The sequence below is a fragment of the Populus euphratica genome, unplaced genomic scaffold (genome assembly GCF_000495115.2).
Source record: "Populus euphratica unplaced genomic scaffold, PopEup_1.0 scaffold439.1, whole genome shotgun sequence".
In the NCBI taxonomy this organism is placed as follows: Eukaryota; Viridiplantae; Streptophyta; class Magnoliopsida; order Malpighiales; family Salicaceae; genus Populus; species Populus euphratica.
The window spans coordinates 43,977-58,998 of NW_011500088.1; the positions used below are offsets into that span (position 1 = coordinate 43,977).

The window sequence follows — 15,022 nt, forward strand, 5'->3', positions numbered from 1 at the left end:
GAAAATTTAACATTTACGTTTGATGGTGAAGTTTCAGGTCTTCAGAAGTGAAAGCATTGTTTTCCAAAACTTAAAAAGCAACCATGCATGTTGCTTTCATTATGATCATAATCAACAGTAATGCCTCAAATCTCATTGTAGGAAAGTGGCACATCTCTCTCTCAACATATGATATATTAATACAGGCATGCACAAACCAGATCTTTCGAATGGGATACCTGTACAAAGAGATTAGAAAAAAACTGCAGATCCTTTCATGATGCACTCTAACACAGCACAGGTAGGCAAATGAGGTAAGAACGTATGGACAACTCCTCGACTATGGGTGGTTCTCTAACAAACTTTCTATCTTTTCTAATTCGAGCTCTTAGCAGTATCCCTAGAAACATGATCACCGTTGACAAGTTCTCTGATGGTGACACGAACATAAAGAAGCATAAATGTCCTGATTCACTGATGAGAACACGGTTTATGTACGTGTCTGTGTCTGTGTCTGTGTAAGGGGTGCGCACAGGTTGTTTTCTTTTTTTACACAAGAAAAATGAAAGTGCATCGTCGTATACATTTACCTTCAAAAATGTTGCCAGGCACAAAGGGGAAAAAAAAACATTTAATAAACGTACTGCATGTTGAGTGATTAGCCAAACATCACATAAGGGATTTCTAGCAAGTGGAAAGTGGAAGTGCCATGGCATCATCCACTTGCAACAGGCAACAGCAAAGAATTCCTTGTCTTTGTTCCTCTAATCTTATTCTCAAAACCCAACCTGATTTTATGTCAATTTCCCATTAAAGATTATAAAAAAAAAAATTCAACATTAAGCAAGCTTTTTCCATCCACAAATTAAGATAAAGTCCACAGGTTCCATGAAAACGTCGACAGCACTATATTCTCCTTATACACATGTCCCCCACTTATTTATATGCCCTGTTGTTAAACAGTTCACATGACATTCATAGCTAGTAATTTAGAGTGTCTTCTTGTTGGGACCGTTCTTTCAACTTAGCACCATCATTGCAGAGAGAATAACATGGGAGATACGCTGCGCCTAGCAGTAGGAGTCATGGGTATAACTTTCTTCTCTGTTTTTTATTTCCCTGTATCAGCTATCTAGCATTAAATATAACTATTCTACTAAAGTAAACTAATATATCAAATCTTCATGATTTTATTGCAGGGAATGCAGCTTCCATGTTGCTTTTTTCAGCACCTATGTAATGCCAAGACTCTGATACTTGTAAACAAAATATTAGTTTATCATTTTAAAACATTTGAAAATGGAACTCAAAGTCTTAATTTTTTTTGTCTCCAGATTAACTTTCTATAGGATCACAAGGAAGAAAAGCACTGAAGAGTTTTCATGTGTTCCTTACATCATTGCACTGCTAAACTGTCTCCTTTACACTTGGTATGGGTTGCCTGTCGTAAGCTACAGATGGGAAAACTTACCTGTGGTCACCATCAATGGTTTAGGGATTCTTTTCGAGTTTTCCTTCATCGTCATATATTTTTGGTTCACTTCAGCCAGAGGAAAGGCAAGTTATTTTAACTTTATCTGTCGAACTATTGCAGAAATGTTTTTCCTTGCATGCTTGAATTATCATGCTAGCATGCACACCGTAGACTAACAACTCAAGTTTACACATACTTTTGTGTATTTCAAAATACGTTTTTATTCCTCGCTGCCTTTCAGCCAGAACACAAAGTAACACAACTCCTTGGCTATATGAATGCATGGATGTATGCATATGAATCGCTATGTGTATTTACAATTAATAGTCATTGGTGTGCAGATAAAGGTTGCAATCACAGTGATACCTGTTATCCTAGTTTTCTGCATCACGGCAGCTATCTCAGCTTTTGCTTTACATGATCACCACCATCGCAAGATATTTGTTGGGAGTGTTGCTCTTGTGGCCTCTGTGGCAATGTATGGTTCTCCACTAGTGGTTGTGGTGAGCTATCTTCATCTCTTTTTACCTCACCATATACAGCCAAAGTAGAAAGCTAAAGAACCATTAAAACATAAATAACTATGTGAAATACTTTTAGCATCCTAGCATCTCTAGCATAACAAAAACACATTCAATATCTAAATTCTCTGTCTCCCTCAGGCCTTTCGGTGAAGCAACTATTTGCTCAAGCTTTCCTTCTAGTAAATTATCTAAATAAATAATTGCAGAAAAAGGTGATAATGACACAGAGCGTAGAATACATGCCATTCTACCTATCGTTTTTCTCCTTCCTTGCAAGTTCTTTTTGGATGGCCTATGGACTACTGAGCCATGATCTTTTTCTCGCGGTTTGTACAATTATTCAATCTTTAATTGGTTATAACAAGAACTTTTGCGGTTCATGTTTTCTTTTAACCTAAATTCTTGAATTTTGGCAGTCCCCAAATCTTGTTGGTAGCCCCTTGGGATTTCTTCAACTAATACTGTACTGCAAGTACAGAAAAAGAGTGATCATGGAAGAACCAGAAAAATGGGATCTAGAAAAGAATGAAGAGAAATCCAAACAGTTGCAGCTAGTGATTAATGACAGTACTAATGACAAGAGTTAACAAAATCACGTAAGAGAGAGACTTTTGTTTAGTGTACATATCCTCTGTTAAATCTCTAAAATTAATCTACATTCCTAACAAAGTATGATCAATTTTAACATATTTTCTTGTTTGTGACAGGGTAATCTATATTTCACTGTGATCAATTTTCCTGAACTTCAGAGAGGCAATAAGCAGCGGAAGTTTCAAAGAGGAGCTCTTGTAGTGACGGATGTTTACGATTATATAAAATTAACTGATGTTGTCAAATCAATAAAATATTAGCATGAAATTAAAAACTTAAAATGAAGAATGGTAGCTTCTCATGTCAAGCCTAAATGTATCTGATGTACCACTATAATCAACAGTTATTTTCTCCAAATGAGTGCGAATACAGGAGGAACATCGTCAAATGAGATCATCAAGGAAAATCGCGCCTGCACTTGCAGCAGACTAGATTCATTCATAATTTTAGATGCTGTGGAAAATCCCAACTGAAATATTTTATCAGCTCCCTGCATCTGCAAGAATTCCTAAACATCAACGCACACCTTGAGGAGAAAGGAAACGCTAGTGAAATAATTTAGAATGCAACTTTAACAAAATATCAGGCACATTAATTAGATAGTTAACCAAAACCTTTTGTATTTTCCTTTCTTCCCACGTCAGCCTTCACCTGAGTTGGAAACCCACATGTTAATCACTTGTGCGCCCACCTTTTCTATTCAGCATATACCAGAACAAGGCCCTTCCAATGATTGCTAAAAAGGCCATCTAAAAGACATAAATAACTACTTGTATCTTTGGGGAAACTAAAAGGAATGATTTGTGTTCTTGTCCTCACTAGCAAAAGGTAAAAAGTGGCAAAACTAGGTCAACTTGGACACATATTTAAAAGGCTATAAATAAAATGTGCGCTGAAGAAAAGATAGGCATCAGCTTTAAAACATCTATAAACGAGAGAACCACACTTGTTAGACCCATTCCGAGGTCCGACACAAAAAGGGTAAGGGTCATTGGATCACAAGCCAACCTATTGGGTTATTGGCACTCTCATTTTGATATAAAATGATATCTTTTGAGGTTTTTTTATTTAAATAAGGTTTGATCAATTCAAATAAATTATAAATCAATTCAATAAATTATTTTAATTTGACTAGATCAATATCAGAATCTATTTAAATTAAAATCTAGTTAAAATTATATTTCGAGTCATGCATTTGCCAAACCAACCAGTTTTAAAGAACTTCTTTTAAGGTAGTTCAACTATCAATTTCCGAAAATGCAAAGGTGACAGTTAATCAATAACACTGTTATTACTGTTATCACTACTATTGTGAGCAGAATAACCAGACCTACTCTAATGTGCATGAAGCGTTGTTCTGACACAGGATATATTCTGAGAATCCACCGGCTTGAGAAGTGCCAGCCAGCTTTCATTGTCCAATATCCTGATGAATCACAGCCATGAAAAAGAAGACAGAAATTCAATGCTGAGATTTGGAACAATAACATTCGCGTTGAGAAGCCGACCATTGGTGGCAATTACAGGGAATGAGTTCCAGCATGATCATAGGTGAAAAAATAAAAAGAACCGAAAAAAGATTCTGAAAAGTGACCACTCAAGTGGAACAATTACTGCAACAGATCAACCTCGAAAACATAAACGTGGTCAAGGAAACGAAAAACGCAGCATCTGAAGTGCATCCAAATTATAGTACAACAGCTTTAATAAAGACACATTATAGCAGATTACATGACAGAAATAACTTGCTCTTTTCACATGAATATGAACACTGGAATAATTTTCAAGAGCAATATAAAGCTTAAATTTAGATCATACCACTAGAATAAACTAGGGAAGTGATCTGTTGAGCAGATATTTCTTTTTTTATCATTCGCATCATTTATACTCGTTAATTAGTAGAGAGAAACATAAAATAAACAACCAGTAAAATAAGCCTAACCATTGATCTGATTCTCTAAAACAATAATCATCTGTCATTGAAATGGAAAAACAGTTAAATGAGAAAAGAATATTAGATTTGCTGTAAGTTGTTCCGAAGTGTTATAAATTATAGTGCAATGCGGATGTGTTCTATCTTCCGCTGAGAACTCATTAAGAGTTCAGAATAATACAATGACACCCAGGATCCTTTTTTCACTTCCAAGTCTCTCAATCCATTTCTCACATGCAGCTTCTCTCCCCACTTTCCTCATGCTGTATATATATATATATATATATATATTTTAGGCAAAATGACATTAGCTGAGTTTGGCTTGGTATCCGAACTGAACAAAAGCTTGGCCACTCTATCACCCGCTTCCATTACTTTCCAAAACCAACGAGCATTGAGAAAAGCTGCCCAAATGACTATCTACTTGGATTGGAATTGCTTCTAGTAGTTGCCCTGCTCGATCCAGAAGATCCACCACGCATGCTTAATGTTCTAAAGATGGAGTTGCTCCATAATATTCATCCATTGTGTAGCAGAATCCCATCCCTTCCTTGACTAGGATAGCACGACCAAAGGAAGAAAAAATTCCCAGCATAAGTAGCTCCATTAGGGACCACCTGTAGCTCTAACATGCGCTTAAACAGCATAATGGCTTCAGAGCCAAGTCCGGATGTGCATATCCATTAATGAGAGCTGTCCAAACAGCCACAACAGGCCAAGAGTGAGATTTCTGAGCATCAAATATGCTCCCGCATAAGGAATACATATCAACAAGAAAAGTTCCACCGTCAACATTTGATACTAATGGCGTTATGCTCAAGATGGCATGAAGCATCTGCCCTAGTTGAAATGATCCATGGCATCTTGAAAATAGAACAGAAAATGTTGATCTTGTGAAGTCTATTAACAATAAGCTCATGGTCACATATAGTTTCAAGGCTTCTTCGAGCCAGTCATTTAAATGTAACCTTACATCATCGAGTTTTCTTTCGCCTTGGATTCTTCAAAAGCATCAAAACCTTGTCATTTCACCACTATTTGAATACACAGAAATCATAATATTAAAAGGAAATATAGCTTTGTGAGGCATTGTCTCAAACAATCTCTTCGATCCTCAACTCAGCTACTCATTCTTATCCTTCAACCATCAAATTACACAGCTGAATTTTTCTCGTTCAATTTGTTAAATATCATATCCGCATCTTCAATCCCCCGCAAAAGCAAATTCGAAGCACCTGAACATGGGCTAATCCTTTCATTATAAAATCTCTTGGCATTGCCAATATCTCGCAATCACAATACAACTCAATCAAAGCAGCACCAGCTCATTGATCACATTCCAAACCAAATTTTGTCAAAATCCCATGAACTGCCATCCCTTCACTTAAAGCACCAAGCTTTCCACAAACCTTAAAACACAATCTAAATTATACTCATTGGGCATCACCTTTCCACTCTTCCTCGTCCATTTAAACAATGCCAGAGCCTTTTCCTCAACCATCCTCATCTTTGTATACCTCGAGATGAGCACCGTTCAATAACCCACATTCATCATACCCCACAATAACCCATTCCATCATGTAATTCACCAAAAACAACATCTCAGCGTCCTCGTTTAACAAACAATTTGCATTAAAAGAAAAAAACAAAACAGTACTAAAAGTGGCCTCACCGAGAACAATATTATAACGGCGCTTTAGCTAAGGAAAATAACCAAGTCAACTTGCCCCAATTACAGTTGGGGGTATTCTGCTTCTACTTACACGGAAAGTAACTGGTCATCAACATTTTTTTTTTTTTCTTTTTGGAAGGGAAGAGAAAGGATGCTATTGCCTATCGCCTATCGTTGCAAATTCAAAGCACTATTCATGTCTCTAACTCGGAAAAGAGTTAATTACAAACACGTTCCTAGAGTTTAACAAGAACCATCTATTAGCTCCCTTTTTATCAGAAACCATATATTCAATCCTTTTTCAAAAAAAAATTCAATTTATTTCATTTTATGTTTTTTTCTAGAAATATAAAAACTAAAAGATAAGTACATAGCCATCTGAATCACAGTATCACACACGCTACATCATGCATCCAAGTTGAATTTGTCTTAGCCGCTAAGCCATTCTGTAGCTGCTTGATAGCTGATTACATTGACGCGAAACACGAATTCTTGTTTGTTCAGGAAGTCATGTTCATTGCTATAAAAACTCAAATTTTTTGAGGATCCCTTAACGCAATTACATACCAAGAAGCATTATGAACCAGCATAAACACTTGGCCACCATTCTTGATCACTTACAACACTGTTTTGGCATTTCCATACACGTCATTTCTTCTAGCCTTTGGTGGATCCAAGAGCTTCCAACTTCTATTCACAACATCAGAAGTGCTTGAATCATCCATCTGATGAAAACAAGACCATTATCCATTAACGAATAAAGTATTAACAACAGCATCTGGAACATAACATTTCCAATCGATTTTTTCCCCATACACTCCCGTGGTCAATGCAGGTTTTCTACGGCTACATAAACAAACCCGAAACTTCTCATTAGAAACGTTGCAGCATTTAAGAAACAACATGCAAACCAATGACCAGGCGGTGTTGAAATGTCAAATACAGGACGTAAGGATAATTCAGATACATTCATGATGAGAAGGTCAACTTTTGCTGTAGAAAAAGAATTGGGAAGCCACCCATACATGGACGTAAGGATTCATGTTCCATGTAGTTCTTGAATGTCAGTAGCATGAACATTCCTCGTAGACAAGTCTCCTAACTTGGATGCTGTAAACAGCAACGGTCTAGTGGCTGAAGGATTGGCACCTGTTCTTTTCGGTTGCTGGGTCCTCAAGGTCAGAAACCATGGGAGCCTTTTATGTGCTTGGTTCTGCAATGTTAGCATGGGAAATTTCAAGAATTAAGAATGCCACACTTGCAAACTGCCTGGAAAGAGAGGAGATCAAGAACTGACAGATGGCCTAAGCTGATCAGTAATTGCTTCGCGGGAAGATTACAGAGACATCAAGCTCTAGTCTTCTTGATAAAATATTCCATGCATTCACCATCTTCAATATTAACAAATGAACCGCCAATATATGGCCAAGCTCAGTCATTTAGAACATAAGTTAATTTACAACGAATAAAGTGGAAGAAAACTGAATATATTCAGCCACAACACCGATGGTAATCTTCCATCCTTATCACACACGCAAGAAGGAAAATAAATAGAAGAAGAAGAAGAATTCATTGCCAACAGTTTTATAATGGCTGACCATCTTAAGATTAAAGCCAATAGCTGAAAAGATCTTCTAACAGAGATCCATTGTTCTGTTATGAGAAAAATCAGTTATGTTCTCTCAATATTGCTACCATATGTTTAGCTAGATTTGATCCTTATATTTTTCCTCCATTGACATACTACGCAAAAAATAAAAATAATAAAGAGATGTTCCTCTCAGAAGCAGGCTGTTATGCATGTCTTTATTCCATGATTTCTAACAAGGCACTCCCCACAATTTGACACTCAAGCCAAGTCCCTGTTCCACGCAACAGTCCAGATTCAAGGTTTCATAGAATTTTACAGTTCCAGCAAGTAGGCCACATAGTTTGCCAGTAATAGCAGATGAACGGAGAAAACAATAGACAAACATGGTTGAAAGTTTCATCATTTTAACATAAAAAAGGCTACAAATAATGGGCTTAAATTGAAAGAAGTCAGTCAGTTAAAATCAAATTTATAAGCATTAGTTGCTAAGAGAAAAGGAAAAGCTAAAAAGCGACCAATATTTGAAGTAACAATTAAAATTCTGAGGCTAGGCCTTCTAATGCGCCAAATTAGGTATTAATAGTTGAAAGAATTCAACTTCTCTCTTTTACCAATAAACATAACATTGAAAAGCTTCATCCATAGCAAAAGGACGCTTAGATTATGGTGGTATTAACCAAATTATTCAAATCAAAATCACTGTTGCAAAAGCATGAATTATTATTAAAAAAAAAACAGAGAGAAAGAGGGGGGGGGTAAAACTAAAACTTACTGGCACCCTGGCAAACAAAAAATAAGATTTAAATACAAGGAGAAGAATACATTACATTTTTCACCCCATAGCAAAACATGAGAACATCCATCAGTGATGGAGAGAGACAGAGAAAGAGAAAATAATTACCTTATTCTGTATCTCTGAGCTCGCACTCAGACGTAGCAGATACTTCCTCTGTGGTTCAGCGTGAGAGAGAGAGAGAGAGAGAGAGAGAGAGACCAGGTCCTCGCATTGCGCACCTCTTCTTTCAAAGCTTTAAGAATACCAATGTCCTAACCTTGGATAGAATTTTCTGATTACATAAGCAATAAATTTTGCATAACTTATTAACTAACTGCAGCTCATGTGTTCTGGGCATGACAGCTCATTCACCAATGCAAGCATGATCTTGAAAACTACCAACAGTCTATTAAAACTAACAGTGCTAGAAATTCCTCAGTCATCTGCTCTGTTGTTCAGCAATTGAGGCCGGTTTGAACATAAAATCCTGCAATATGCTCCTCTTGCTGCTTCACAGAGCATTTCAGTCTCTCTTAACAGTGACATCCAAACCAAGACAGAGAGAGCACCGGCTAAGTAAACTTTAACCTCTTTAGCAACTCCATAAATTACTGGGAGCTTCTGCAGTCAGTGCCCTTAAATAATCAAATACCACTTCGTCCATTACTGTATGAAGCCCAATGAATGGATCTCTATGTAGCACTTTCCATTAACAATCTATCAAGAGCACAAGTCCCACAATCCAGATTACCAACAATCTTGCGCAAGAAGAGATCCCAAGAATCAGCATCTACTTCTCTGCTTGCCATGGCCATAGACACAACCTTATCCACATCTCCTTCCATTCCCAATTCCTGTAACCCCTCAATCAATAAATTGTATGTTGACTTGTTAGGCAAGCACCCATCATCCAACATCTCTTCAAGAATCCTAACTCCCTCCTTCACATTCCCAGCCTTCATGAAACCCTTAATCAACATATTATATGTAAAAGCACTGGGCCTGCAACGCTTCTCCACCATATCATCCCACAACCTGCCTGCCTCATTCAACTCCCCTCTCTCACACATCCCTGCAATGAGAGTATTATATGTCATAAGACTTGGAATTGTACCTTGCTCAAACTCATCAAACAATTTCCTGGCTTCCCACACTTTCCCCTCCTTACAAAGCCAATGTATAAGGGTGCTCATTATTGCATTATCTGGCAAACAATTCTTCTCTAACATCCTCTTCCACAAATGACAAGCATTCTCCACCTTCCCGTCCTCACATAACACATCAATAACCTTACAACAAAGGGTCGAACTTGGCAAAAACTTCTTATCAAGCATATCATCAATCAAGTTACGAGCTTCACCAGATTTTTTCTCTTTACAATAAGCATCAATCATAACCCCATAAGTAACCTCATTCGGCTCCACCCCGTTATACTCCATATTATCCATTGCCTTAATAGCATCACTCAACCTCCCTTGTTTACAATACCCAACCATCAAAACTGTATAAGTAGTCGCATCCGGCAACCACCCTTTATCCAAAATCTCACTAAAAACCTTCTCAGCATTAACCAAATCGCCCCGTGAAACAAACCCACCTAAAATTGTCGTATAAGTCACCAGATTTGGAATCATTCCCATAGTGGGCATTTCATCAAACACCATGAGAGCATTTTCGACGTCATTCTTTTTACAGAGAGCCTTAATCAAAATATTAAAACTAAACACATTAGGCAAAACCCCATATTTATCTTTACATTTTTTCAACGTAGAACCCACTAAATCATACCTTTTATTCTGCACGAAAACATTCAATAAAGTATTCAATAATTTCACAGAAGGCTGCATACTGAATTCTTCTTTGATTCGCGTAAATGTTTTGAGGGCTAATCTAGGCCTACCTGCAAGGCCATAATTGCGAATTACAGAGATAAAAACATCGTCGCCGCATTTGATGTGAGAGGAGTTACGTGACAGTTGAGAGAGTAGAGATTCTACCCCATCAAAGGAGCGAGCACGAGAGAGCTTGTCGATGATGGAGTGGTAAGTGGCGTAAGTATGGAAGAAACCAGGGTGATATTTTCCAGCGTAGTCGAAGATTTGGAAGGCGAGGTCGAGATTTTCTTGGTGGGTAATCATGGAGATTAGGCGTTTTGGGTAGAGACGTTGAGGCCAGGGTTTTATTGGGGGTGTTACTGTGTAGGAGGTAGATTCTTGGAGGAGTGGGATCTCAGGATAGGCAGAGGCGCCGACGGTGGTTAGAGTACGGAGGAGTGTGGTGGTTAGTGTGATGTTGGGGCGGCGGAGATGAGATCGAGCGTGACAGAACATTGTTGGAGGTGAGGAAGAGCTCACAGTTGCACCGATTAAAAATACTTACCAAAAAATTTTGAAAAAATTTAAATTTTTTTATTTTATTTTAAATTAATATTTTTTAATATTTACAAATCATTTTATATATTAATACTAATATTAAAAATAATTTTTAAAAATTAAAAAAATATTATTATAATATATATCTAAACAAAAAATATTCTAAAAACTAACCACAGCTACATTTACAAATTCACTCTCACTCTCCCCTCTAAAAAATTTTGCTTCTTGTTTTTGCCTTCCTTTTGTTTTATTTTCGAATAAACTTTCACGCTATGATATCAAAAGGTAAAATATGTCAGTTCACTCTTACAATTTAGTGCTCTTTGCAGGGTAAATTTATCATTTTATCCTTTTGCTATAAGGGTAATTTGAATTTTTTTTATAAGAGTTTAAATGTGGGTGTCAAATTTAAAAGGGTTATTATAGTCGGTCACTAAAACTAATAAATTATCTTTAAAAAAAAATTTCATGTAATTATTTTAAGGATTATTTTTTGTTTTTTATATTTTTAAAATTGAAAGGACTAAATTGCTTCTAAAATGAAATTTTCTAAGCTTTGTGTTGAATAGTGTTTTTGTCATTATTTATAGTTTTTTTTAATTATTACGTAGTTGGGTTAAGGAAAATTTAGTTTTTTTTTATTTTTAAAATATATTTTAAAAAATTGATAACACTTGTTATGCAAACGAGAACATATGAGAAGACTTCATGCTTTTTGAGTGACACGTGAGCCATCATTTAGTGAAAGAATACTAGCTTCCACTATAGTGTTTGAAACTCCATGACACCTTTTTTTATATGGAGCGTATTTTTTTTTGTTTTTTTCTCTCTCTTCTTCCCTTGTCGAGTTTAATGTTGGCTATGAAAATCAATTTTAACTTTTATTTTATAACATTTCATATTTAATAATTAATATTTTGGTTTATATGTTTTAGTTTCTAAGTTTGATTCTTAATTTTTTTTATCAGATTATAATTTGTTTTTAACTTCATCTTTGATCCATAATCTTGATTTTTAATTTCTTTAAGTTTGGTCTTTATTTTCTTGATTTTTTTTATTTGGATTTTTTTGTGAATTTTACCTTTCAATTCAAAATTTGATGATATTTAAAGTTAAGCCTTAAATGTTTTGTTTCAGATTTTGATTCCGAGCCTTTTACTAAATTTTAATTTTTTTTCATTCTCATTCTTGGATCCATAATCTTAGTTTTTTATTTTTTTAAAATTTAATCATTATTCTTTTTATTTTTATTTTTTATTTTGGATTATTTTGTTAACTTGATTTTTCTCTTTAATTTTACCTTTCAATTCAAAGTTTAATGGCATTTAAGATTATACCCTCAATGTTTTGATTTTAAATCTTGATTTTTATCCCTTTTATATATAAAAAAATGACATGTTAATGAGTTTTGACTAGGTTTATTAGGGGTTGACTAAGTCAAGGGTTAGCCCATGTTTTTTATTGTTTCACATGGGTCAATTCTCCTCAAATTTCTTTTGAAACCCAACTCATCTTAAATTTTAAGTCACGAGTCAACCCACCATTTATTTTTCTACTACATTATCTCATTCACATGATCCCACTTGCAAGTTTTTGCGACTTTACCTGGATTTGTTGGTTCTTTGTTTCTAGATTTTTTTTTATTAATTTTTTTTTTCATCTTTATATATTTGGATTTTTTAGGATTGTCAATCATTTTTTTTTAATTTTCTTTCTATAATATCCGGTCATAGATTTTTTTCTCTTCTTTGAAATACATTGACAATATTTGAACACACTTTTTTACATTACAAAAAATTCAGCCCAACCCACAATATAGTGCAAGCAATCTATCTAGTTTCTAAATAATTAATATGTTTATAAAAAAATATTTTTTTAATTAGGAAGATCAATAATTAATTATATAAAAAACAAAGTTGTCAATTTAAAATTTAGATTCCAAAACTAAGAAAATTTCATAATTCACAAATACATCAATAAATTTAAAGAAAAAAAAAGCTGACGGGATGATGTTACTTGACCACCTTATATAAACCTATTTAAATAGAAAAAAAAATGCAACTCATGCTCATTTCTTGAATTTGAATGTGGATTATGTTCAATGAACTTATCAAAAACCCAATCTCCATGTTTAAGTTTAATCATGAATGACATTTGTGAAGTGGTAAGATCTAAATTATGTTTGATGTAAATTTAGAACAATGCCCTCCTTTTGATCTAAAAAATAATGCATGTTAGATTAAAAAAAAGATAAAATGGAAACAAAACTTTATAATTTGGTTTAGATAATCTATCTATCAAATTCAATATCAAAATATATTTTTTGTATTTAATTTTCTTTTTTGCTAAGTTCAAAAGCCATAGTGAAACCCGATTAACAAATGGACTCAAAGAAATACTTGAATTATTAGATTATTGGATCAATGTAGTTTAATTTTTTTATTAAAATAAATTACTTTGTTCATTTTTTTTTCTTTGGTATTCAATCATCTAAATTCAAATTAATTTTATCCGAGTCAAATAAATCATTAAAAACTCAACTAGGTTAATTAGGTTTTATTATGTCAATATCTAGTCTAATTTAACAAAAAACCATCCCAGATCATGTTATGAATCTCGGGTTTTTCAGATCGACTTGTTAGGTGGCTCAAGTTTAACAACAATATAATTAACTATCCACATAATATGCAGTTCATCGAACAAAATGAATAATAAAAAATAGCAAACCACTAGTTATTTGACTGATATTTTACCATAGGTTAGAAAATTTTTCTTTGTAAGAAAAAAAATAAACAAGCATATACATGTGTTAATTTTTTTAAAATTTTAATTATTAATAAAAAAGTATATACATGCATTTAAGTAAATACATTGAGAATTATTTGTGTCAATAAATATGAAAACAAATTGTTAACATGTTTATTCAACTCATTTCACTGTAGGTCGAATATTTTTTTTTTTGTAATACAAAAAAATTAATATGTCAGTGTTATTAACTTTTTTTTTGATATCAAATAAAAAATATAATCATAAATTAAAAAGTTAATATGTACATATAATAAAATATAGTAAATATTAATGAAAACATGTAAAATCTCAAACTAATTTTTAACATGGTGAAGAATGAAATAATGTTGCAATTATTATAATAAAACATCATTTCCTTATTCTTTGTATAATAATTTTCCAAAGAAAAAGTATAAGGAAAAAAAATTACAAAAGAATAAAGATAAGAAAAAAAAGAATAGAGTAATAAATATTCAAAGTGTAACAAATAAAAAAATAATTTTTTTCAAAAAAAAAGTGTAAAGAAAAAAAACTAAAATAATATTACAAAAAAAAAAGATAAGAAAAAAATGGTGCTAAATAGGCCACATGTAAAATGATAAAAATGACAAAATTTAAAATTATATCATTTCTACAAAAAAATCCATTTTTGAAAAAAAAATAGTGATAAGAAAAAAATAGTGATAAAAGGTAAAATGATAAAAATAACAAGTATAAAAAGAAGAAAACAAATATAAGAAAAACTTGTTTTCTAAAACTAAAAAAGAAAATTATAATTTTGTCATAGTTACAATACCGCTGTAGTAGAAAAAATTAACAAAATTTACAATTATACAATTTCTACATAAAAACACATTTTCCTTTTAGTACATGTATAATTTTTAAATTCTATTTTTATTTTATAGTTTTTTTAACAAATGAACTTCGATCTTAACTATTCACTAGCTTCCGTACCCGTGTTTTGTCACAAGGCTGTACAATTTTTTGAAAAAAAACAATGTTTAGATACAAAAAGGAGTTAAAAAAATATAAGAAACTGTTTATAATAAATATATAAAAATGCTAAATAAGGAAAAGTCAAAATAAGATATTTATTAAATTTACAATGTAAATTATATGATTTGAATAACCTAATTAAAAATATAAAAAATTATAATTTAAAAAAAAAACATACAATGAACTGAGTCATTAAATTTGAAGGACTTAATTTAAAAAAATCATAAAGTTTAATTTCAAAAAAATTAAATATTAAAAGATAAAATTGATGAAAAAAATTACCATCATACAAAGAAATTTAAAAAAATAATAGTCCAAAAAATAA

The 15,022-nt window shown here is 33.2% G+C and overlaps 2 protein-coding genes across 5 annotated transcripts in view; one reads left to right on the forward strand and one right to left on the reverse strand.

Annotated features, from left to right (window-relative positions):
- The first annotated feature begins 930 nt into the window (after positions 1-930).
- On the forward strand, positions 931-2,937 carry LOC105109032 (bidirectional sugar transporter SWEET3). Of its 2 annotated transcripts, none has more exons than XM_011003611.1 (7): positions 931-1,068; positions 1,179-1,215; positions 1,314-1,536; positions 1,795-1,956; positions 2,184-2,303; positions 2,394-2,597; positions 2,685-2,937. In XM_011003611.1, exons 1-6 carry the CDS (start codon positions 1,032-1,034, stop codon positions 2,562-2,564), a joined length of 750 nt encoding a protein of 249 aa, XP_011001913.1. In that variant the 5' UTR covers positions 931-1,031; the 3' UTR covers positions 2,565-2,597; positions 2,685-2,937. The 2 variants fall into 2 exon arrangements, with proteins under 2 accessions (XP_011001913.1, XP_011001912.1); XM_011003610.1 differs by having other exon boundaries at positions 934-1,068; positions 2,394-2,573.
- A 3,589-nt stretch (positions 2,938-6,526) lies between these two features.
- LOC105109034 (Pentatricopeptide repeat (PPR-like) superfamily protein) overlaps positions 6,527-15,022 on the reverse strand; it is a 9,885-nt gene continuing 1,389 nt past the window's right edge. The window contains exons 1-2 of one of the 3 annotated variants that reach the window (XM_011003614.1): positions 11,115-11,206; positions 6,527-10,918 (exon numbers count right to left, since the gene is read on the reverse strand). In XM_011003614.1, coding sequence (XP_011001916.1) covers positions 9,232-10,869 — 1,638 coding nt within the window. In that variant the 5' untranslated portion in view covers positions 10,870-10,918; positions 11,115-11,206 and the 3' untranslated portion in view covers positions 6,527-9,231. Of the gene's footprint in view, positions 10,919-11,112; positions 11,207-15,022 lie in introns of those variants that run through there. The other 2 variants (XM_011003612.1, XM_011003613.1) reach the window with 2 other exon arrangements.